Here is a 26,513-nt window from a genome sequence, read left to right on the forward strand (position 1 = left end):
CTAGCTAAATCTTAACCCCATATTTGAGACTTGGACTTGGGAAGATTGCTCATGTAGTAGCTAGGAAAAATTTTACCTTCAAGCAAGGGGATAAAATTTGACCATGTGTCCAAATATTAATCACATTAGGAATTTCCAAACTTTATGAAAATTCCCAAATTCTTGAATATGTGGTTATTGAGAGAAGCTTTTCTCCATCTCTTATGTCTACATTGTCTTCTCTCTTCGTCTACCTACTCATGGAGTATTTTTGGATCATGTCTAGAGCAATGAAACAGTGGATCAAATCAAGAAGCACCACTTGGATTGTGGAGCCACTTGCAAACCCATTGAGCATCAACGAAAACATGATAGGTAAGTAGGTGAGCCCACTTTAGCTTGATATTAGTCTTGTATTATTGCTTTATTGGTTAGAAAGGAGAGTATATGGTTGGTCGTTAGAGAGAGAGAGAGTGCAAGTGGCTAGGTGCAAGTTAGCATAGTTGTAGTAGTTATAGTTCTTGAAACAAGAAGAACTCCATCCAAAAATTTCCATTGTTGTACTTAAAGATCCTAATACTTTGGTTTCATTGCAGCAGGGACCAAGGAGGGAATTGACCATTAAGGTCCTAACACTCTTACCATGTGACGAAACAAGAGGCACATACTTTGAAATATTCACAGTTAGGATAGGAATGACATGTCAAGAGGGTATCAATTATTTGGTTTGGTTTGATGGAAAGATATTGATAAGGATAGGATAGGTTTGAAGAGAAAAAAGACTCAAGATGAAACCCAAAAATTTTTAAAAACTAAAGTGGAATTGAAGGCTCACTGTTTGAATAAGCTTTCTCCTTCGCTTCTTTCGATCCCATTTGCATTTGCATCCATTGGGAGAATTGATCCATAATTTGAGCATTGGATTCCACCAACTTGTCAATAGAAGCCTTTTTTTGAGTCATTGAATCCACTAATTTCTCAATACAAGACTTTGTTTGATTAGTAGATAAAACCATTTTCTCCATTCTTCATAGTAGGGCCTCATGACGATCTCTATGCCTTTGTTCATGTGCACACAAGGTATCATTAAGTGCACTAATTTTACCTTGTCATTGAGGCTCTTCAGGGCTCTCTTGAGGTCTATTATCCAATATAGAATCTTTAATTTTCTGAGCATAATCATCATGGACCTTATTTTTACCCTTATGCCCTGCCATAATAGTGTCGTCCTATAGTACCCCCCGTCAGAAAAATGGCTATAACTTGGGCTAGAAAACTTTGATTCTAAATTTTTTTAGTTCAAATAAAAGCTAAGAATGCCCTCTTCGAGATGAGCTATAGCATGCTATAACATGTTTAGGATAGAAAATTTTGCAACTCAATCTTTGAGTCTGAACTGTCCAAGCCTGCACCCTGTTTTAACCAGTGAGTGTCCTGTTTACATCCTATAAGGTAAAGTAGTAACCCCAAATGGCTACCAAACCCTGTAGAAGGTTGAGTGGGACCTGTGGGTACCTTGTATTACCTGCACATGTACTTCAATAATGAAGTTTGTACCTATATGGACTTGTAAATGCCCTGTAATTTCTTGTAAAATCCATGTTTTACCTTGTTTTGATCCTGAAGGTACTTGAGCCTTTGGAAACTCTTCAATCTTCAATTCTCCATTGTACCTGTGTGAGGGATAGCTCCCTACATGGGCTCCGAATCACCGGGAGGTGGGCAAAGTTCTCCCCGGGTCGGTTGGTTGCACCCCTTCAGGATCTTCGATAGTGAGGGAGGGTCACCTCTCTTTTGTCCCACTATCTCCCCCGACATCCCCCTTTTTCCTCGGTGGGTATATCAACATGGCAATGCCATTCTATTCTAATCAACCAGCATGAAATGCATTTTTGAAATATTCATTCAATCCCTTTCATGAGATGCAATTGGATGAATTCTTGAAAATTTGGATAGGATGAGAGTCTTACCGATGCAAATCAGTGACTCACTAATTGCATGTACTTACCCTTTTATAATTTTTAGCTTGGGAAAAAGAAATCAACCAAACAAATCAAGGTTATGCATCAAACTTGGCAAATGATTCCTATGATGAGATTATGATTGGATCAATGCCGAAATTCAATGAAATGGTTGAGATTAATAGGAATAATACTAATCTCTAATCTATTGATCAATTCAGAGAATTAATTGATCAATAATCTCTCACATCAACAAGTGAAAAGCATTAGCAAGTGGATTATTGAGAGATTTCAGAGATTAAACAAGAGAAATACCTTGATTAAGCTTGAAGAGGATGGTCGATGTTAGCTTCAATCCCATTAATGGAAGAATTTCCCATAATCCACCATGAACCTATTGTAAAGCTTGAAATATCCATGAAATCAGTCCATATGAGCTTCCAATATGATCAAATCCGTGAAGAATCAATGCCGCAAGCTTGCTTGAACACTTGAATACCAAAGATTCAAGCCTCTTGAAGGAAAGCCCCAAAATAAACCTTCAATATGAGCTCCAATGTCCTCCATGAGCTAAAATCTTTGCAATTTGTTGAAGAATCCTCACTGAAATGGTACTATGGGCTGAATTGATGAAGAATCCTCAAGAAATTATTGAAGAATGAAAGCTTGGGCTGAGCTTTCATGGCTGCCCATGGACTGTTCATCTAGGGTTTCAAGAGAGAGAAAGGATGAAGAATATAGCCTCATTTTAGAGTCTACACATCAGAGAGTTGAAGTATACAATGCCAAAGATCATTGAGAAACATCATTGCTGGAAGATAAGCTGAAGATTGATGAAGAACATGCTGAAAAAAATCAGCCTCAAATTTCGGGCTGATGTCCTGCACAAGGTGGTTGTTCATTCAATCATGAAAATGGTGTTCAATTTGTAGCATTTAATGCCTAGAAGGCCATTATGCGTGCCATTGTTGAAGAAGAGCAAGGATTAGTGAAGGAAGAGAATATCTTTGCTGAAGAACTCCATGGAGAAAGAGGAAAGGAAAACCTCTTTTGAAAAGTAACCACAGTTTAACCCCAAACTCAGCCCAGTTAACTCTCATTTAACCTTATTACCTCTAGATTGCATGAAATTTTGATGACGACCTGCTACTTTAGCCTTCTTCCGCCATATCTGATCTTGAAGATCTCTAGATGTAGTCTCTTACTAATTGTAGATGGTCTACAACCCTCCACTAGTCACTATCTTTACCAAGTACTTGTTTGAAATTGATTTTTGATGGAGAAAATAGGACTGAAAATAGAAGGAAAAATGGATCAAAGACCAATGCTTTGATACCACTTGTCAAGAAGTGGATTGGAGAGAGAGAAAGACCATAGAAAGAGAGAGAAAAAGAGTGACAAGGAGAGAAAAAAACTAGAATTGGAGAGAGAAAGACAGGAAAGAGAAAGAAACCATAGAAACTATGAGCAAGATGGGAGAGAAGGACAGTAATGTATTAACGTGTCAAAAGATAAGAAAAATTACATGTCCTCTCCTTTTATACCAATGTCAGTGTGACATGGCATAACATCAATATTATTTGCACACTAAATCCTTATTCTTCCTAGCTTCTTATAGTGTACAACTATAAACACATAGACCATATTCCAATATCAGTTTGCTGCTGGTACATTAGAGATATGAGTGTTATTGTACTCTCCTCTGATTCATCCAAGAGCATAGAGTTGATCTATAAGCCATGCTCCACCAAGAACTCCTCTAATAGGCCACATTATTGGGAAGAGCCTGAAGTCCAATCAAAGCTCACCTTGTTGAAACCTAGAAAAACAGTATAGCCTAAATCAAGGGTTGTTTGAAGAACAAGACCTCCTAAATCCTATCTTGAGATATTGAATATGTATGATTTCCAACCGTTTTCAACTCTACAACTTTAAAACTTGGCTATCAGTTCTGTTATTCGATTGTACTTGGACATCTATAAAGGACTAGACATTGCCATTGCTTAAGGCAATTGGTAAGACCTTCCTATAATGGCCATGGCCTATGCAGATGTAAGGCCTCAAATTCGCAAATTTTATGGAAAAGATTTCCATCCTTGGAAAGTCTTGATAAAATACAAAATGATGGAAAGAGGCTACTGGCCCTTCATAAAAGGGATGAAAGTAATTGACCCATCCAATCCCCTTGATGTAGAAGTTGATAAATGGGCTTAAGCCACCATCATGCTTCATTTATATGAATCTTTAATTCATCATATTGACCAACTCTCCACTGCCAAGGAAAAGTGGGATGAGCTTGAAAGGCTCCACGGTGCTATAGGGAAGAACTCCAAGATATTTCTCAAGATTGAGTTTTTCAGCTTGGAATACAAACAGGGAGAAGACCTAAGCAAGTTTATTTTACATATGAAGGGGCTCATGGCATAGCTTGCCTCCATTCAAGCACCCATCCATGATGAAGATGCCATTGCCATCCTGCTAAAGTCTGTGAAGAGAAGGTTTCCAACCCCTGTGACTATCCTAACTAATATCTCGAACCCAACTTTGGCAAGTACCATCCAATCTTGCTTGGATGAAGAGAAGGGAAACCATACTGAAGGAACTTCAGTAGTTACTTCCTGTGAGCAAGTGTTAGTCCATACTGCTTCTACTAAGTGCTCCTTCTATCACAAAAAAGGGCATATTGTAAGCAATTGCTGGAAGAAATACCCTGACAAAATGAAGTGCAACAAATGCAAAAAGACCGGGCATATCACCACTAAGTGTCCCAGTGTTCCACTAGTATCTAAGGAATTGGAGGCCAACTTTGCCTCCCAATCCATAGATGACGGACTTTTTTGAGTCTTGTAACATCCTCTACCTATGAATATCCTTGTAGCTTGATTTATAAAGGCATCCCATTTGATTGGGGGGGGGGGGGGGTACTTTAACATGTCTTGTGATGCAATACCACCCTGGCATTGAGGGGGGGTGTTACAATATATGCATGGGAATTCACTATAAGCAAGGGTCTATGAGGGCAGATGGATGTGAATGGCCTTAAGGGGCAAGGGAAACCCTAACCCTAGCTTGACAGAGGCTATATAAACAGCCTATGGGTCACTATCAAGTGTGAGATAGAGTGTACCCAAGTTGTACTTTGAGCAACTTAGTAAGCAATATTTTGTTCTTGTACTTTGAGCTCTCATCTCCCGCTTGTGCACATTCTTCTTACTGCAAACTCTGATTTTCCACACTTTCTTGGCACTATTCTCCTCTATTTTGTTGTGCATCATAATTATGACCATGACTATCACCTTGGCCATGACCTCTATCTCTACTAGTAGAGTAAAGCACATATTCAAACTTATTTTGCCTTGAGAAGAAGAGGAATCCAAGCCAAGGTTCTTCTCCTCATGTATTAATATAGAAATTAAGTTTGCAAAATCAAGGGTATCATCCCTCGTATTCATAGATGACCTAAAGCTCTTGTATTCATCTCCAAGTCCATGTAAGCATGCATGCACAACATCATCATCATTAACTACCATAATGATAGATCCATGAGCTTCCACAATACTCTTGATCTTCAAGGCATTACCATTAACGGACACGCCTCTTTTTACTTGGTTCATTGAATTGAAGCTTTTTGGCCTTTGTGTTTACTTCAAATAGCCTTGCTAGCTTCTTCCATGCAATAGGAGAGATACTAGATTCCTATAAATAGCAATGGCCAATATATGACTTTACTTTGTGTCAAGTCCCAATTTTTCTTAGTCTTTATTTGTTATATAGTAGCATTTCTCTCGTAAGAACTTTGGTTGGTACTTCCATGTCTCCTTCAATGTAATTCCAAACACATTTTTCCTTCAATAAATTTATCATCCTAAACTTCTATACATGATAATTGTTCATATCAAGCTTCTCGCTTATAATTTGGTAGAAGTTATTAGACATTTTGACAAAAAAAAGAACTTGTGAAAAATTGCAATTTGCAAGCAAGTTGATACCAGGTGCACCACAACTAAACACACAATCTTTTTCACTGAATGCATAATAATACTTGCAATACACAATCTTTACACAAATGCCTTCTATGTCTGCAACCCAACAACCACCTAAAACCTTACAAAATTAGAAGCATGTTTATTGTGCTTAGTCGGTGGTTGTGCATTAGGACTGGACTGAACCTCGGAACATGGGATTTCCATCTTAGTCATGGAACCATCCCCCCCCCCCCCCCCCCAGGTTTCCAAATTAGGCCCCAAAGCCTCCACCACCTAATCAATGAAAGCAGTGTTTACTCCAATATGACTACTGTGGCATAGATTTAGAGCTCTAAATACCTTTCTCCATCTTTGCCTTAAGGAAAAAAGGACATAGATTGTGTTCACTCTAGGGCTAATTGTCCCAATCTATCCCATCTTGAGAGAAGAACTATTGATCGTGTCCTCGTGCACTGTCACTGTGTTTCTCTCTCTCTCTCTCTCTCTCTCTCTCTCTCTCTCTCTCTCTCTCTCTCTCTCTCTCTCTCTCTCAATACACAGAAAAAGGAGCAAGGTGCATGCAACAACTTGTACAGGACCAAGCGACTGCACATCTAACATTTGTTACTTGTGGCGACTTCAAAATAGGGTGGAGCACTAGCAGGGTGACCCTAAAGGGTAGCATTGTTGTATGTATGTTTTTCTCTCCCTGTGGTGTTTTTAGGATGGGCGACACTGCCGCATGGACATGTTCAAAGTGTGAAAGCAATCATAGAAGCTAGCTTGTGGCTCTCTCTCTCTCTCTCTCTCTCTCTCTCTCTCTCTCTCTCTCTCTCTCTCTCTCTCTCTCTCTCTCTCTCTCTCTCTCTCTCTCGCTTTGACCCCTCACATCGAAAAAAATAAATGATGGTGGAGGACCATAGAGGACACACAAACTTGAGACAAGATGTCCATGGGTTTTGATCTCTTTGAAAAAATTTTCTTCCCACATTGCAAGGACTGTATGCACATAGCAAAATTTTGAAAAAAAGCACTAGCTTACATTAAACTTCAGATGTATCTACATAATCAACACAAAAGGTGAGAGAGCTATCTAGGCCTTAGTCATGAGAATAACCAAGATCATAGGGTTCCAAATGAAAGAGGTTATAATTTATATTGGGATTGTAATGTAATTTGAGTAAAGGTGTTTACAACCTTGCAAGTATTGCAAGATTTACCAAGGGCACTATGCTTTTCAGGGCAACAAAACTAACTTGCTACATTACAAAGAACATAAAACTATATTTTTTAGGGCTCTCAATTCACATAACGTTTTATGGGAAGCAAAACTCCTATGTTAAGATGTCGTATCAAGGTATCCATACAAGGGAATTCCATTTCTTTACCCATGAATTCAGAACGTGGAGGATAGTGGTTATGCCAACTATATGCAAAAAAGAATTTCAAGGGGGAGAAATTACAAATATTACCTTGAACGAAGATGTTGACATAGCCTTGATAGAAGACATTTGGGATGACCCATTGCCCTACTAGGAAGATGACCTATTAAAGGAAATTTGCATTAGAGAACCACTTAGTGTGTGCTTTTCTTGAGTTCGTTAACCATGGGTTGAAACAACACTTGCTTAAGAGCAGACTCCTTGCCATTATGTATGCATAGAGCTGCTATTTGTAAGTGTTTGATTCAAGAATGAGAAAAAAATACATTTCTAAGAAAATCATGAGAACTTATAATCCCGAAGCTCTATTACATTTTGTTTCATTGAAGGGCCCATTGTGGCACATATAGAGGTGGTATTCCAATAAGACCCTTGGCTCTAGTAGGTCAATTTGAATCCACATAATTCTGCCACCATTGATATTGATAAGGTAAGTTCAAGCTGTAGTGTGGAGAAAGGAACAAAACTAAAGAACATTAGCGAATATCAATCAAAAACCTAGTAAGACATAAATTTAACTTTTGCTACAGAATTTGTGGTTACAAAAAAAACATTGACTCATGAGGGGCATCATTCAATACATACCCAAGTTTTGGACCAATAAATAGAACACAAGCCAAAAGAGACCTTCTTAACTCTCTCCCACTAACAACCCCCCCTAGTATTTACAGTGGTATCTAAAACAATAAGAGAGTATTAAAACACTTAAATATGTCACTTCCTTTAATACTCCAACAAAGGCAATAGAAATAATATAGACCATATTTTTTGAAAATATCAAAGGTGAACATTACTTGAACACTCAGACAACTTGCAATAATAAAATATGTACATACTACTGAAAGAGTAGATTTCACTAAGCCAACTTTTAGATTGGGTATTAGCCACCACAGGGGCCTAACAATCTTTCCTCTTAAATTGCGACCTATAAAGTGACATAACAAAGTTGACAACCTAATATCAATTGCCAAAAATACAATATAAGTACACATCAATGCCCTAAATTGCATCCTTCACATGCAAATAATCTACATTTAGACACAATATGTCAATCACCAACATGAAATCATATAACAAATCAATTGCAACCACATCTACAAATGTCTCAATTAATTGGTCATCAAAAGAGAAACGAAGAGCAGCAACAATGAAATAACCTTCGACATCATATCAGGACTAGAAATGAGCTTGTCAAAGTCCATAAAACCCCAAAAATTTTGTTCAATCAATTCATAAACTCCTACAATGTTTGCACCTACATTTTTTTGCCTCTACCTACTTCTCATGTGTCTAACATACATAAAATATCATGACGAGCTTGACAAGAAACACCTCCAATTTTTCTCAAACCTTAGCCAATTTCTTGTAGTTTGCATGAGATGCCATCATAGAGGGCATTTAAGGAGTTAAAAAGATTTCTTGAAAAATTTTTGTACTATAAACTGATGAATGTCTTTGTGACATTATGCTTATCCCTTCCTCAATAGCAAGGCACTGTTAGAGATTTGATAACCTCCATGACTGGCACGGGCATGTACAAGGAAGATTAGGGCAGTTTGTACAGCATTGCATTGGAAGAAGCAAGTTGGGCAGTCGCCAAATTTGGGCAGTGATTGGGTAGACAAATTAGAGCAAGCAAGACAAACAGATACGTCACTGCAATTGTGAAAAAAGAAAATAATCACATATACACACCACTGCACTTGAAAAAACATGTTTGATTACCATAGTGCTATGGTCTCCCAACTAAGAAAGTACAAGATGTTCCTCTCTTTGTTCTCTTGGATCAGAGTATAAGACTATATCTCACTTGCCATTATTCCATGCTTGCTTAAAGTTGTGGCCTCTTTTGAGTTTGACTTTATATGCCAAACTTCAGAATACTCCATTAGTTTGATGGCAAATGTTGAACCCCTGTTATAGGAGATAGTGATATCAATGCCCAATTTCAAACAAAAAGAGAGTACCTAACTATTACTTGGAGCTTTCCAACAGGGTTAAACACTAAAGAGGGTTCTATTATTAGAGTTTCCCTCCTAGTGCTTGATGTCTTGCATGGAGAGGTCACTCCTCTCAAGCCCACCCATAGCAAGGTGGATGTGAACAACCCTAACCAATTGATGGGCTATGTGAAAAAGAAAAAGACCTCCCTATAGACAAAATGTAAGTGAGCAAAAATGATGTAACCCATACCTCGCCTACTGGGTGCCCTAACCAAAGCAAAGTGAGTAGACTAGAAGGAGATGATCTCAACTTTGTTGCAGATGATGCACATGTAGCAAAAGACACATCTATTACAATGCAAGTAGTTGAGGCAGTAGGAGAATCAGATGGCAAAGTCAATATAGACATGGAAGCCATCAGGGGAGATAACAAATCTCCCAGCACTGTTAAACTCAATAACATGGAAGATGTTGAGGCCCATGCCCATGGATCCAACCACCCATTACATGGCTTGGGTGTGGTGGTCATCTCCAAAGAAGCGATACCTCTAATGCCCACCAATAGCATGGTGGATGTTCACAAATAGGTATCAAATGTAGGTTGGTTATCTCTGTATGGCAAAAGTGATGATGATGTAATAGTGTTTGAAGAAGTCAATGAGGCTTCCTACAATCCTATAGTCTACAACTTGTGCCAGTTTTGTAGACCCAATGAAGGACATTCACATGTAAGAAAACCGAAGTGACAGGAGAATAAAACAAACGTTTAGATTTAGTTCTTGTAGCCTCCCTTATTGCTATTCACTCAAGGGATCCCTCTTCTTTCATACTGGCAAATCTATAGATTGACACTAACATTGACCCTGGAGAAGTAGTTGTCGCCGCCTTGTCTTCAGCCATTACTCATGTTTCTACTTTTTCCCTCATAAAAATAAAAAGATACCCCTTCACATTTTTGGCTACTATCCTTGCTAATTTTGGCAGTATGCTTCTACCAATGCATGACATGCCACAAATTCTTCAAGTTGTGAATATAGACTACAAGCTCTCTACAATACAGATTACTTTCCTTGATATGCATGATGGAGATGATGTAGGGTTTGGGTTAAATGATGATGACGAGCCTACTCATCTAAGTTCTAAATAATTGATATGTGCAATAGAAGCCACAACTTTTCAAGTAGGTGCAATTCTTCCAATAGTAGTGTCCAAACTAGTAATACAAGGCGGCCTATTTTAATTCAAATTTTCTTTCCAATCAAAACCACCCTCAATCCAGGATTCCTCTTGAATAGCACTTTTCTCTTTCGTGAAGATCCATAGCTTTCCATGTGACTTGAAATGCATTGGTACCAATCTATTCACTCCAGAATAGCCCTCTTCATCTTGCAGATTCATTATTCAAACCTCTCCTACTTTTGATGGCTACAACCCTACTTGCTTTCCACTTGAAATCACTACCACAACACTTTGTAAACCAAATGGAATCAACTTCTATCTTCAAATATTGTGGAGGACCTTGAGGAAGGGTTCTTATAAGGATTTGAGGTGCGCAAGGTGAAGACACAAGAAAGGCTTTGTCAAGCAAGGTTAAGGGGCTCTTATCTTTCATTAGTCCACCAAGTCAAGGTGACTAATTACAATATTCAAGGACAAACAAATTTATATATTTTATCTTTCATGCGGTGATGCATGAAGGGGCATATTCAGTGAATGTGATGCAAGTTCAATTCATGTCACATCTCATGTCTAGAGTGCAATCAACTCAAGGGAAATCAGTGTGATTCAATTATCATCACGTATGCTATGAACATGCTATCAAGAGGTTTCTAACTCATGTTGTTGTTTGTTGGTTTTTGTTGGGATTGTTTTGTAGCTTTCACCAACATTTGACACAACCTTACATCTACCAATTGGCACACCACAACTCAAGTGCGAGTAATATATCTCTTCTATCGTAGGGAAGGTAGGAAAGACAAATGAGAAAGTCTGTGGCAAGGGAATATCCATGAGGCATATTTGTCTAAACACAATGGAGGGCTGATCAATGAATTGTTATTGAGGTCACTAAGTGTACTAAGTAATGTAGTGTAGTCTTTGGAAATGCTAGTAACATAAATATTTCCACTATAATGAAAGTATTGAGACTTGGCATTTAATATGTAATTAAGGATTTCTAGAACATGTTTCATATGTCCACCAATCGGTCCATATGCATTCAACAATAATATTGATTTCACTAAGAAAATCTTACTAATTATTTGTAAATAGTCTAGTAATGAGCTTGTAAGTGCTTGAATGTAACAGAGCACTTTGATTGCTTCCTATGAATCCTTTCTACTTTTTACTCAAAAATAAAAATTGGGTTTTGGTTGACTTGTTCAAAGAAAAAAGGACATTTCACCAAATTGGAAAGAGCAATGCAAATCGTATTATTGATTTCTACAAGCTTCATATTGTGGCAAAGGATCGCTCAACAAAATTGTATTATTGATTTCTACAAGTTTTCCATGTGAACTCCTCGAGCCTCTAGCCTGCTTTCACAACTCTCCCTTCACTTCTCTCCTTCATGTTCGAGTTAGTCTCCATTTTTACAACCATCCTGATAGACCTACAAATTTGAATTTCAAGTTGTCCACACTTGCTTTGTCACTTCTCATGCGAATCTCATGAGCTTGGTGCCTCATTTCTTGAAGAGGTGTTGAACCTCCACATTATCTACCTCAAAAGAGCATCCCTCTTCTTATATTCCCACATGCCCTCTCTGGGCGAGTTTCATATGCATGTGTGAGAAAGACCTGCCTTTACCTATACCATTTGTGTGGGATCTTGAGGGTGGTGGTACTTAAGGGACCACCATAGGTGTGGTCCCTAGGTATGCACCCTTCATCCTATTAACTCACAAGCGTTTTGAGTTGATCAAAACATATCTTTAGCATGGGTGGCTCCTTACTTAGTGCTTTCATGATTAGCCTCCAAAGCGAAGGTCTCTCAAAGCCATTATGTGCGAACACATTTACAATGAGTCAAAGTTGCATGGCCACATTGAAGGCGTTTGTGTTAGAGTATAGGATAGGTCCCATTTGTGAGAGTACGATCTTGTGGGCACATGATGAAGGTCTATTACTAATTGCAATTTATGTAGTGGATACAATTAAAGGGAAGTTTTTCACTTTTATCAAATGTTGTGATGCATCTTTTACTATTTCCACAGCATATGAGCATGTTCAAGAAACTAGTGGCTAGTGAAATAAAGTGGCCGGTGTTGAAGTATAAGAACTCGTTGTTTGGGAAGTCAAATACAACTGGCACATTGGGATAACTTGTAAAGATATTGGGTTGATTTTGGTTAAAAAAGGTAGTTGGATTGGGAACATTTACTAGGAGGAGCAAGTCATCATAGAACCTAAAGGTGTGTGTAAAGTGTCAAAATATATCAAATGGATTTGTTAAAGCTAGTCATTTGCAAAAGTTGCACTCAAAGAAGAATAAGTACAAGCTATACCAAAGTGGGGAGTAGTTGAATCCCATTCAAATGTTGTTGCATTGCCTCTTGACTTTTTCAGATAGAGTTACGTATATTTTTTCTATTAGCCAAGAGCTGAGGGTAATGCATTCTTCTAATGAGAATAGAGTAAAACCATTTTTAGGATGATTGGTCCAACATGCTTGTTCATTGTTAGTGGTAATGGCAATGCGAGCGGTCTTTGTATCAGCTAAGGAGAAATTGAAAATTGTGGTTAGTAGATTGATGAAGGTTTCAATTGCTAAGTCTACTACCTAAAAGGTTTGGATGTTGATACCTAAGAGTATGTAGATTTTACTATTAAGTTGGGCAGCAACCTCCATCATCATTTCTTTATAAGCATTTAGTATAGTTGCAATTTTCAGAGTACATTCAGAGTAAATGCATTAGGATGTGTTTGTTATCCACATCGAAAGTCAGATTTGTGTGCTTAAAAAATTCCCACATTAGAAAAGGGAACCTTTTGGATTGGCAACTTGCCTTGCCAAGATCCTTGGTTAGCACTTGAATATTGTTTTCCAAATATTCCATGCTGAGTTGTGTATCTCTAAAGTCTTATCCATTAAATCTTTGGTTGGTTAATTGTAAGAGTAGATTCTTACAGAAGAATGATGGATTGTTCCAAGCCTTATCAACCCTAGAGATTTAAAAATCATTAAGGAGTTTTTGCGTGTCACTGTCCACAATCATTTAGGGTGACACTGCCCCTTACTTTAAAAGTAACCCCAAGTAGCTTTTGTGTGATATAGTTCTCAAACTATTGTACATACTCATGTTTTTTAAGTTTAAGTATATAAAGTAGATTACTAAACCCTCGGGTTAAGGACTCCACAACTTCAACAATATTATAGGGTCTAGAAGGTATGTGATTTAGTCCTTTTGCCAACATCCTTCCTAGATCCTTGTTTGCCACAATGTCTAGATTGGTGGTGCCCACATGTTCATAGCCAAGAAAAGAGTACTTTTAGCATATTGGGAGGAATTACATAAGTGATTATTTGCAATAAAAGTCTCCCATGGTTTACAAAACTACAACTTGAGAGAAGAAAGGAATTTCCATCCAAACAAAACCTCATCTAAAGCATTACATTGTAGGGGTCTGTCTATCAAAAAGAAGAATTCCTCAAATCATTTCCTTGATGAGATCTTTTCTAGTAGAGAATTACAAAAAGTGAGGCATATGTAGGACAATAGGGTGGAAGTAGAAGCTTCCTCGTGTAGCTTGAACCAACCATGTGGTTGAGCAATAGGCACATGCATTCAATTGAACAATAATCTTTTAACCATGGAGCCACAATCATCTAAAAGCACACATTTTCTTTTTAAGCTATTAGAAGTGGACATGTTTGAAGCTTGGGATGAAAAGGATGAGGAGTTGGAGGGGCTGCCAAAGTTCCTAGTTCTATAATGGGCTTGTAGGCATTTTCTTCCTCTTGTGGGCTCACTAGAAGTTCTAGTTGGAGGTGTACTGCTACTGTTGCCAGTGTGCATTGACTTGGTTGGGTTGAAGCTTTTCTCGATCAACAAGACCGCATCACCCTTTTTGTTGGTAAGTAAGTTGGATATGTTCTCAGATAACATAAGGTTTTCGACCATTGTGATGACCACATCCCTCTAATAAGCAAACACTAGTGATGCTTTGATGGTTTCATGGGCCTTATTAGCGATCCACTTAAAGAATTGTGGCATGGAACCCTTCAAGTGTTTTGACAAAGAAGTAGGTGTCAATATTATGCATCATGTATGAGAGCACGTAATCAAGCCATAGGATTGTACTTCTCTTTCACTTTGCTCGGCGCCCTGCTAAATCACAATAGCATTTCACAAAGGGTTTGAGATAGATAAACACTTTGTAGAGTGTCTTAGGATTTGGTTTTCCTTCATTGGGTCTGGTGGCTTTAACAACTACACATACCCCATATGGGGATGCACATCTATTGGGTTCAAAGGCTGACATAGTAATGGGTCCATTTAGGATCATTGTTTTAGATAGTGAAGATGTTGCTCCCATGGATAGTGAGAAAAACTCATTTTTTGCCGCTACGAGATTTTCTTCCCCAAGTAAGAGAAGCCACATGTCCGTTGGTATGGATGCGGCTAATGTATGACCAAGCTTGATGGTAAGAGGCTTGTGAATATATTTCCAACAACCTCTATAGGATGAATACATCAACATATGACCCTTGGTCCTTCTTTTTTACCCCTATGGTAGGTTCCCAAGTGACGTTCAAGAATTCTGCCTCTTCTTTGGCAAAATCACAAGGTACAAGTGATTTCCTTTTTGTTTGGTTAATGGGTGATTGTGTTTCCTCTTTAATAGCCTTTCTAGGCCTAGGGTTTCCCTCTTGGAAGGGGACCCTTGTGTGGTGAAAAAGATTGCATAAGATGGCTTTGGATGAATCCATCCAATTGCTTAGGTTTCTTTCATCTTCACTAACTAAGACATCTAAATTGCCACAGTCCTTAGCTTAGAGATAGCTAGCTTGGTATTGCTAAGTGTGAAGTAGTAAGTTTTGATCCAACAAGCTTTGTCTAGCCGCAAGAGAAGTAGATTCTTAGAATTTGGGTTACTGTTGATGTAGGTCATGTCAATGTTAATCAAAGTGTGATGGAATTCCATGGCCCCAATGTGGGGCAATAGGCCTTGTACGAAAATAAAGTGTAGGTAGTGGATCTTTATATCCTAAAACAATGAGATCCAAGTGCCAAGTAGCTTGCTACAGTGATAACATCATGTCAGAGTGGCAAAAGTAGAGAGGTAAGAGTAGAAGTAGAGAAAGTTTATAGAAAATAGTTGCCTTTTGCACTATTTCCTTAATAAGTGTTACTATATACAACAAGAATGAAATAAACCCTTCCTTAAAAAAAAAGAATATTTTCATTTGAACTAGGACTCACCCAAATGCATTGATGTTTATTCATAGAGTGTACAATTTCAGAAAATTTATTTATAAGTTATACAATGTTCTTTGTATGACAACCATAGCTACAAACAAAGAAGCCTTGTAATGTAAAAGAAGGGCATGACCTGGTATCTGTAAGCTGAGCAAGAAGGTAGTTAGTAAGAACTAAAATACACTTTCTTACATTATATGTGTAGTAAGTCTTGCCTAGTTGCTATTCTTGTCACTTAACACAAGGCAAGGCTACCTTGTTTGTTGTTGTTGACGTTGGAAGGTGTGTTAAAGGATGCTCACTTAGTTCGGAGAGTCACGATGCTCTTATGTAATAATGAGAGTAGTTCCATAGGTTAAGCTACAGATTACTATCTTAAATACTTCATAATGGAACAATGGGTATACTTAGAGTTAATACTAGGGGGAGTGTACAAAGAGCTAAAGGTGTGTGAGTACCATGTAAGACGGTCCAGACCGTTTTCAAAGCGCTATGGCAACCTAGACGTATGTGTGGTTGCCCTAAGGCTATGAATTCATATTCAGGGGTGGTTGATTAAAATGACATTTTGTTAAGTTAAAGCCTACCATTAGTCTTGCAATTGTATTATTGTAGGCGGTGAGTTGAAATGCTAGGGTGGTGAAACTAGGACAAGGTTTTGGTTCGAACAGATTTGTCAATTATAAAAAGTAGTATAGATTAATATGTTGCTTTAAGACTTTGGGTCTTTTAGACCAACTTGGGCTACAATGTGATCAATTTAATATTTTTAGGCTCATGAATATGGTGATTTGAAGCAAATACAATAGACCTATAAGCAATGTATACTTGAAGATCAAAAAGGGACTTTGGTTACAAGGGAAACTACAGAATGAAGCCTAAACAAAGACTTTGGTTGCTATCCTAAAGCACTGGTGCTTACCATTGAAGGCTTTAAATAACCCTTTGGCCTCATTTAAGCACTTAACATGCATGTCATCTATGCCATTTCTACAAAACCTGGATATTCTTGATCAAAACCCCCTTGATCTCACTGCCCATATTCTCCAGTCCTCGTGATTCATATTGCCCAAGTTACCAAGCAATGCTTGTTTAAAGTGAATTGTCGAATGCAAACCACCACTCTCCATCTTCTTTTCGAATGTGCACCAAACCCGCCTCACATGGGGGCACTCCCAGCAGAGATGAAAAATATCTTCTTCTTCTTTCTTCCCACAGAATGGACATCAAGGATTAATGTGCATAAATTTATGAAGTTGCTTCTTGGTTGGAAGCTCTTTGATGCATATTTATTTGCCCGTATTTTAAAAAACGTCTCCGTTTTGGTGACACTCTTGTGGCTCCCTTACCCTATGGGCCGCTCTACCATATGTGTCCAAGTCTACTCAAGAGGGGGGGGGGTGTGATAAACCTGCACTCGTTACGCACTCAACACGGCACAGAAGCTTCTGAGATCCAGGTGGCCTCCTTGAGTGGACGCCCGCGCCACTTGGTGAGGTATTCGGGGAAGCCTCTTTGTTCCCGGCGTCGGAGGAATGCTTCTACTTCGAAGGGACCATTGGAATGGAGCATTGGTACGCGCCGTCCCCATTGGTTGTCGGGATAGAACCTGCGCAGAAGACGAGCATGAAATGCATTATGAACACAAACATTGTCTGGCAGGTCTAGCTTGTAAGTGACTTCGTTCAGCACTTGAGTGATTCGATAGGGTCCATAGTAGCGGTGATTGAACTTTGGGGTCATGTTTTTGGGAAGTGACATATTCTTAGAGCTCACTAGGACCAAGTCTCCTTTGGCGAATAGTACAGCCTTTCTTTTCTTGTTTGCTTGCTCTGTCATTGTTATCTTGCTCCGCTCGAGACTTTGCTTAGCTGTTGCATTGCGATCTCTCCATTTCTTCAAGAATTCTTCTGCATCTTGATCCTCCGCTTTGGCCGCTCCGGATGCTAAGGCCAGTGGTGTGATGACTTCTTTTCCTGTAGCTAACTCAAAGGGAGTGTACCCTGTAGCCGAGTGGATGGAGCTATTATAGTGAAATTCCAAGACATCAAGGTACAAGGCCCAATCTTTCAGATCCACTCTAGCATAGCTGCGGAGGTAATCTTCGATGCCTTGGTTGACTCGTTCTGTCTGTCCATCTGTCTCCGGGTGGAAGGATGATGAGAATCTCAGTTGGGTCTCCAGAGTCTTGAAGAGTTCCTTCCACATGTCGCTCATGAATCTTCCATCTCTATCTGATACAATGGCCAGTGGTAAGCCGTGCAATTTGAATACATGTGTGAAGAAGAGGCGTGCTACCTCCTTGGCATTCAGTGGTGGTTTGGCCGGGATGAAGTGGGCCTGTTTGGAAAAATAGTCCACCACTACAAAGATGATTGTGTACCCATGGGACTCTGGTAGTTCCACAATGAAGTCCATGCTGATGACATCCCATGGGCGGTTGGGTACTGGTAATGGTTGTAGTAGTCCGGCTGGTCTTGATCTGGGTGCTTTGACCATTTGGCAAGTGGGGCAAGTTTTGATGTAGTCTATCACTTCTTCCTTCATGTTCGGCCAAAAGAACTGCTTCCTAAGGGCCTCCAAGGTTTTGCTTTGCCCTTTGTGGCCTCCAATCTTGCTGTCATGTATCTCATGTAGGATGAGTTTCTTTAATTCCACATTGTTGGGGATATACAATCTTTTGCCTAAAAATAGAATACCCTCTTCTAAAGTGTACATTCCATGGGGGGTCTTCTCTGCTTCCACATCTTTGATTATCTTGTGCATGTCTTGATCTTGTTCTAGGGCCTCTTTGACAAGTTCTATGAAGTTGTTGCTGACAACACTGACAGCTTTCAGGTCAGCTTTCCGGCTCAAGGCATCTGCTATTTTGTTAGTAGAGCCAGGCTTGTGCTTAATTTCCAGGTCAAATTCGGCTAGGAAGTCTAGCCAACGGGCTTGCTTTGCTGATAACTTGGGTTGGGATTGGAAGTATTTGAGGGAGATATTGTCGGTGAAGACTATTGTATGCTTGTCTTGAACATAGTGCTTCCATTTTCTAAGGCAGTGGATGACTGCCAACATTTCCTTCTCATGTGTGCTCCACCTTGTTTCAGCATCAGTAAATTTCTTTGACTCATATGCAATGGGGTGCCCCTCTCGGACCAGTACACCCCCTATGCCATAGTCAGATGCATCTGTAGAGATTTCAAAGGGTTTGGTGAAGTTCGGTACCCTTAGGACGGGAGTTTGGCTCATGCACTTCTTCATCTGCTCAAAGGCTTCCTGTTACGCGTTCCCCCATGTACACGAGTGGTCTTCTTTGGTGAGGTGGGAGAGGGGGACAGTGATGAGGCTGTAATCTTTGATGAATCTTTGACAAAATACTGTGAAGCCTAGGAACTCCCGCACTTCTCTTACAGTTTTCAGTACAGGCCATTTTTGGACAGCTTCCACTTTCTTAGGGTCCACTTTGATTCCATCTGCTCCTACAATAAAGCCTAGGAACTCCAATTCTTTCACTGCGAATTCACATTTTTCCGGCTTGGCGTATAACTGATGTTGCCGCAGTTTCTCAAAAACTTGGCGTAAGTGTTGCTTGTGCTCTTCTAAGGTCTTGCTGTAGACTAGGAGGTCATCTATGTAGATAATGACAAAGATATCTATCTCCGGTCTAAAAATTCCATCCATGAGGCCACAAAATGTGCCTGGCCCATTGCTTAGGCCGAACCCTAATACTAACCACTCAAAACTACCATATCGGGTGCGGAAGGCTGTCTTTGGGATATCCTCTTCGGCTATACGGATTTGGTGGTATCCTGATCTAAGGTCAATCCGACTAAAGTGCTTGGCCCCATGCAGTCTATCTAATAGGTCTTCCACTAGGGGCATAGGGTATTTGTTTTTTATGGTGATTTTGTTAAGAGCCCTATAATCTACACAGAGTCTAAGTCCCCCATCCTTCTTCTTTACAAACAACACTGGAGCACCAAAGGGGGATTTGCTAGGGCGGATGAATCCTTGTTCTTCTAGTTCATGTAGTTGCTTCTTCAATTCCATGAGCTCAGTGTGGTTCATGCGATAGGGAGCTCGGGCCGGTGGAGAAGACCCTGGAATCAACTCAATCTTGTGATCCACATCTCGTCTGGGTGGCATACCTTTGGGTAGTTCGGCTGGCATTACATCTTTGAATTCTTCAAGTATTTCTGCCACTTCTGTGTTCCTCTTCTGTTGTTTGGGTTTCTTGCCATCTTCTTCTTCTTCTATTGGTCGGATCATACACAGATAGACCATATCTCCTTGTTTGACTGATTTCTCGACTTGCTTTGCACTGCATGTCATGATACGTGGCCTGATGACGGTCCCTTGAACCGGTGCTTTTTGGGTCTGGCCCTTGGGTTGGTTTGCAGCTGGTTTTACTGTTTGGCATGATACTCCTGGCTTGTTCTCCTTCATTTGTACCTTGATTGGGGTCCTACCAGGTAGCTGCATTCTTTCGTAGGGTACTCTGACGCCTTCTCCTTGCATATCTAGCATCATTTCATTCACACCCTTACCAAACATTGCAATGACATACTTGTCATAGAATTCTAAGCCTAATATCACTTCAAAATCATCCATGGGGATTACTAAGAAGTTGAGTTTCGCTTTCCACTTGTCGGCTTCCACTTGGACTGCAAAGACTTGTTTTACTTCCTTGGCTTCTCCTTGTGCGAATGTTACTGTTAATCCTTCTGGGGCTTTGGATAGTTTCAATCCATGCTTTGCTACACACTGTGGTGTCATGAAGTTGTGGGTTGCTCCTGTGTCCACCATGATTGGTTAGTTTCCTTCGCCCACTCGACCTTTGATGTATAGATGGTGGACTGCCGCTACTCTGGCTGCCATGCATTGGGGTCGGGCACTAACTGACCCTACCCTTGGGTGGTCCATGCTCTCTTCACTCCCATTTGGAATTTCCTGGATACGCGGTGGTTGTGGTTCTTCTCCTCCATATGCACAAGCTGCATTCACCCTTGATCCACTTGATGAAGCTGTATCTTCTATTGGGCATCTGTTTTGGTAGTGTGGGCCCCCGCATTTGAAGCATCTGATGCCAGTGGAAGGGCCTGGGGGTCTCCACCATGATGTGTTTGATCCTGCGGGCCCATATGATGTGCTAGGGGTTGGCCTGTAGTGGTTGTTTCCCCATCTCCCTGCTGCTCCTCTTGGGACTAATGCGGTTTGGGATACGGCCGTGGTGTTAGTGGTGTTTTGACTCCTTGTATCTGTGAATGCCCCTCTAGGAGCATTGGGCCTTTGGTTCCAGGAGTTGCTGTTGTTGAAGGTGTTGTTGAAGTTGTTGTTGAACCTGTTTTGATTCCCTTGTGCTGTTCTTCTGCCTTCCAGGTCCACCAGTCGTTCGGCCATTCTCATGGCTTCTGCTAAGCTTGTTGGCTCCTATCTCTCCACATCTCTTCTAGCCCATTCTTGCATTCCAAACAAAAATCCATGTAGTTTAGTGTCGGTATCCATGTTTGGTAGCTGCAGCATGATTTGCCGATATTTGTTGACATATTCTTTCATCTTTCCCTGTGCTTGCTTGAGGTTCCTCCATTCATCTCTCACTTTGAATTTCTCCAGCTTTGGAATAAAGTAGTCCTTCAGTTCTTCCTGGAGTTCTTCCCACGAACAGATTGTGTGGCCCTGCTCCTGTTCTAACAGGTACCAACTGGCAGCGTCCTCCTCCAAGTAAATGGCTGCCACTTCCGCCTTCCTGTCTTCGGTGATTCTTGAATATTTTAAGTACCTATCCACCTTTGCGATCCATTTCTTCAGAACCAACCCATCTCTCTCTCCCTTATACTTGGCGGGTTGGGGCATCTTGAATTTTCCATAATCATCTTCTGAACTACTGCTATCTTCCTCTTCTTTGCGATGGTGCTTCTTCTCCTTCTTCTTGTCTTTCTTTTTGCTTCCTAATTCTACTACTTTCTCCTTCTCCTTCCTTGTATCTTGCGCCCTCCTAGATGACTCCTCTCTACCCGTTCTATCCATCTCCTCTTGCATTCGGTGTCTCCTCTCCTCTTCTTGTTGTTGACTCACCCATTCTCTATAGCCCTGCTCTACTTCTAGTTTTTTCCTCCTTTCTTCCTCTTCCTCTTTCATCTGCATGTTCCTCCATATTGATTCTAGCATGCCTGACATACCATCTATTTGTCTTTCTAGTCCGGCCACCTTCTCCTCTTGGGCCACTCTCCATTCTTGTCCCCTACTCTTCTTCCTCTCCTCTAATGTCGGGAGGGTGATGTTCTCCCTTTCTTCCTCCATGTGGTTGGTGGTGGTGTCGACGCGGGGAAGCCGTGTTTCGCCTGTGGTGGTGTGGGTCGTGCCGCGGGGAAGCCGCATCACGTCTTCAGACGGTGGGATGTCGAGGTTGGGGCATCACGCCGGGGCGACGCGTCGGGGGGGCGTCGCGACGTGGGACGACGCGACGCGGGGCGACGCGACGTGGGTCGACGCGACGTGGGGCGTTACGACGTGGGGCGTCGCGACGTGGGGCGTCGCACTGTGGGTCGTTATGACTTCGATCTCTTCGGGGCACTGGATCTTTCCTCCTGCTTCCGTGAGCACTCCTTCACTCCGAGCAAGAGTTGCTCTGATACCAAGTGTGATAAACCTGCACTCGTTACGCACTCAACACGGCACAGAAAGGTAACACGATATGAGCTCAAGGTATACTCTTGTATTATTCAATCCAAAAGCGGGACAACATAGACACATCCCAGGACTACACCCTCGTGACGCCGCACATAAGAGGGTTCACCACTGGGTATAGGGAATCACACGTAGAGTGGAAACAAGGCAGGGCTTTGAGTCACTACTACTCCCTATATAGGTGCAATCGGTAGCAACGGCATGGTATAGCTACAAAGCCCTTAAGGGGGGGGGGAGGGGGGAGGGGTTACCCTATGGGCCGCTCTACCAGAGATGTGTGGGTTTTCTCGAGGGGGGGAACTAACTCTAGTTCAGTTACAAAAATTAACCTGAATGTTAGTTTACGTATTTTATTTTGTGATAAGAGGCCGCGGGAGAGGGAAAGAGAGACGGTTATCCCCCCTCTCTCTCTCTCTCTCTCTCTCTCTCTCTCTCTCTCTCTGTCTGTGTCTGTGGCTGGGTTGTCTGCCTGTCTGTTTGTGCGTCCGTCTGTCTGTGCTATCCCTACCTTATGCCTCATAGGAGCCCCTGTCAAGATGACCTGGGACAATGCCGACCTGTCAGAGAGGATCAGGTACCTGCAGGAATGGACGCCATGCTCGCAACGGCACAGGCTGGATCGCGTCCGCTCCCCCCATCGCCACCACAAGGGCTTCGCAGACATCCACAAAACCCTAGCCGACGGCAAGAAAAGCCTCGGGGACTTCTTTGCCATCCCTAACCTCAGAGAGGAGATCGCCTCCCTCAAGAAGAAGATGGATGGCCTCTCTGCCGAGAATTCCTCCCTCAAGAAGAGCAAGCGCGAGCTCGAGACGAGCCTTGCTCAGCTCAAATGTGAGCTCGCCGAATCCGAGACCAAGGTCGTTGAGGCCGAGTTCGTGGCCTCTGAAGCGAAAGCTCGCATGAACTCGTTGGATCAGGATGTCCAGAAGCTTTGCGAACTCAGCAAGCTCCTCTCTGATGAGAATGCGGCCTTACAGTCCCAGATTAAAGAGCGAGAGGCAGAAATTGTGGCCTTGAATACACAGTCTGAGATTGTGCAGAAGGAAAAGGAAGAGCAGGTCCAGGCTTTAAGGAAGGAGATTGAGTTGAGATGCCGGGACAAGGCGGAGACTCAGGTGTTGCAAAAGGAGATGGAGGAAGAGCTGAGCTTCTCCAGGGCAGAAAAAGAGGAGCTGATTGAGCAGTTGGGAGTTTGCAGGGATGAACTGGAGAGGCTCAGTAGGATATATGAAGGAGACAAAGATGACTTGCAGAAAGAGGTGGAGAAGCTGGAAGGTGAGAAAGAAGTGCTGAAAAAGGAGGTTGAGAGATTGAATGGTGTAAAAGCAGACAAAATTGAGAGACTCAACAGTGTCAAGGGGGAGAGAGAAGCCTTGCAAAGGGAGGTTGAGAGGTTGTGCCAAGCAGAAGCTGAGAAAGACGCCAAAATGACGGAGATGGAGAGGCTCAATACAGAGCTATTAAGAGACCTGGCTGCTGTCCAAAAGCTTGCAGAGGAGATGAGAATGGGGAGAGAAGTTCTTGATACGGTCAAAGAGGAGCTGAAGATTGAGAAGGAAGCTTTCCATGACAAGAAAGAGGAAGTGCAAGAAAACCTTATAAGGATGCTAAGGGAAGCCAACCATGCAGAGGAAGAAAAAGAGAGATTGCAATTGGAGATCATAAGCGTTTTGAAGGATGCCAAGCAAGCAGAAGAGACTGCAGAGACTGTCAAGGCAGAGATGGCTCTACTCAAGGAGGAGAGGGACAAGCTGGTCGCAGAAGCAGAGCAGGCTGCCAAGAAGGAAGCGGAGCTGACTGATCATGTGGCCGACCTAGAAGAGGCCATGGTGGAATATGAGGCTGAACTCAAGCATCTCAGTGAGGATGTCACACATGCTGCTGCCGAAGCAGCTGCGCAGCGCGAGCGTGCAGAGAAACTAGAAGTGGAGTTGGAAGAGGAGCACCGGCGGCGAGCAGGAAGGATGGCATCATCACCTACCGAAGAGCTTGACATTGCTCAACTGAGCCGGCAGTTGTCATCTGTGCTTTTCTACAGGGAGAGCTCATCAGAAGCCGATCACCTTGTGCAGGTATCTATTTCGCTCTATATGAGATCAACATCTGCTTTCTGCAAAAGAAGCTAAAAGCCATGGTAGAGCATGTGGACAAACAATGCCATCTTGCAGCTGTCCAAATGTATGGATCTTACAGAGTTTAAATCTCATTATCTGAACTTCAGACACACCTAATTGCGCTATGAGAAATTCTTGGATCGGGGAAACTCTCTGTAGTACATGTCCTACCCTTCCACATTTCGTATGGAGGAGGAGGAATAGAGTGTGAGAATGACAATTCATTTACAGTTCAAGCTAAATTGCATGGAAATTGCTGGAAAACTTGATGATACTGCATGGGATAGATTTGGACCAAATGAGTTATTCTTAAGTGGAGTGGTAAGCTTAGATTTTTCTTGATTCAAGGGAAAGTTAAGAGTGACTTGACAAATCTGGTGTTATATGTTGTACCTTTATGGGTGGGCTGGGGGGGAAGAGAGATATACGCTTTGGATTATGTACATTTTTGGGTGAGTGGGGGGGAGAAGCCCATGATACTAATTGCAGTAGTACTTGAATACGGATAAAATGACAATGCTCCAGATTGCAGTATTAAGTAAATCTGAAGCAAATAGCAATGTTGGCAGGTGGGTTTCAGCAGTAACTGAAGATATGAATGAAAATGGCAATGTGTGCAGGTGGAGTTTGAGAAGATGACAGGATCCTTTTCACGGGGGCTTCTGCAAGTGGAGGAGGAGATAGCCAAGTGGAAGGAGAAGGTGAGTGCGCTGGAGGAGGCTCTAAGACTGGCCAAGGACTCGGCGGCGTCTAGCCAGCGCACTGCCAACCACCTCCTCGGGGAGTTAACTGCTGTTACCCAGGTGCTCCAGCGTCCCTCGCCCCTCTCCGCCCCTCCGCCGCCAACGCCACCTCCACAGCCCCGCCGCCGGCGTGCCGCCTCTGCTTCCAATATCGTCCCTGCCACTGTGGCCTCCGGCGCTCTGGCTACTGGCATATATGCTGCTGTCAAGCTTCTCAAGTCCAAGAGCTTTAGTTAACTGCTCCTATTTGCCTAGCATTTCTCCTTCCTCCCGCTCATTCCTCCAAAAATGTAAAGGAAATTTATGCGACATTGCTTGTTGTAAGAAAAGCTTAGAATCTAAACATTAAAATACGACAGATTCGAGATACATATTTTAACTGAGGTAGGCTAATTAAGTGACTCGGTGATTACATGCAACACAAACTCTCAAGACAATTCACGTTGCAAGAATGGCTAGGGCGTTGCACTAGTCACTAGTTTTATGGCACTTTGCATTTTAGGTATCCACTAGGCGCTTCGCAGTTGGTCTCCTCTCAATGCTTCGTGCCAGGTGTTGAGGTAGCGCTTTGCACCAAACTTTAAAGGCATCACATTTAACTATTTGTTAACACATTTCACGTGTTGATGCATATTGTGTGTGGCAATATGATTCCTGGTCAATTGAGTCCCCACTTGTATTATTAATAGTTAATGTGTTGTATTTTATATCAATTATTAAAATAATAACTTGATTTTCAAAAATACACTTGTATCTCACAATCAAAAGGGACATGAAAAAGTATGTAAACTTTTAAATTATTTCATTGAAATGAAAGTATTCTCTTTCTAATAGAGTTATGAAAAGTGGATGTAGCATGTAAAAACATGCAAGGGTGAAGTTGTGACATGCTTTCTCTTAGATTGTTGTAACACTTGAAAATGAAAAAGAGCTTTAGAAACATAATAGTAAAATTATCAATTTTGCATAATAAAATGCTTATGAAAAAAGTGAGTAAGTATTACTTGGGGGGCTGTGGGATGAAGCTGTAGCAATCAATAGAGTTTGGATGGAATTGGTGTAAAGTAACGAAACATGACAAATCTTGGAACTCCTAGTTGCTCCACTCATTTGGTATTTGGCTAGTGTGGGAGTTGGATATGAAGTAATCATCTTCTGTTTGTTTAACATAATACCATTGAAAGTATCCAACATATAGGATTTTTATATACAAAGGAGTATTTACATTAGTAAATTCATCATTTGGTAATCGTTCAGTTACTTTGGT

At 41.4% G+C, this 26,513-nt stretch overlaps 1 protein-coding gene across 1 annotated transcript; it reads left to right on the forward strand.

Annotated features, from left to right (window-relative positions):
• The first annotated feature begins 22,812 nt into the window (after positions 1 to 22,812).
• On the forward strand, positions 22,813 to 25,699 carry LOC148022166 (uncharacterized). The gene is made up of 2 exons (XM_087696707.1): positions 22,813 to 24,461; positions 25,124 to 25,699. The coding sequence occupies exons 1-2, from the start codon at positions 22,923 to 22,925 to the stop codon at positions 25,481 to 25,483; spliced, it is 1,899 nt and encodes a 632-aa protein (XP_087552833.1). The 5' UTR covers positions 22,813 to 22,922; the 3' UTR covers positions 25,484 to 25,699.
• Positions 25,700 to 26,513: the final 814 nt, after the last annotated feature.

The sequence above is a fragment of the Lygodium microphyllum genome, chromosome 17 (genome assembly GCF_053477565.2).
Source record: "Lygodium microphyllum isolate KBCC chromosome 17, Lygodium_microphyllum_v1.1.10, whole genome shotgun sequence".
NCBI lineage: Eukaryota > Viridiplantae > Streptophyta > Polypodiopsida > Schizaeales > Lygodiaceae > Lygodium > Lygodium microphyllum.

What these genes read in the sequence shown, in the direction of transcription:
- LOC148022166 (XM_087696707.1), top strand. Translation starts at nt 22,923, where the DNA reads ATGACCTGGGACAATGCCGACCTGTCAGAGAGGATCAGGTACCTGCAG. An exon ending in AAGCCGATCACCTTGTGCAG is followed by an intron (nt 24,462 to 25,123) that starts GTATCTATTTCG and finishes CAATGTGTGCAG; the next exon opens with GTGGAGTTTGAGAAGATGAC.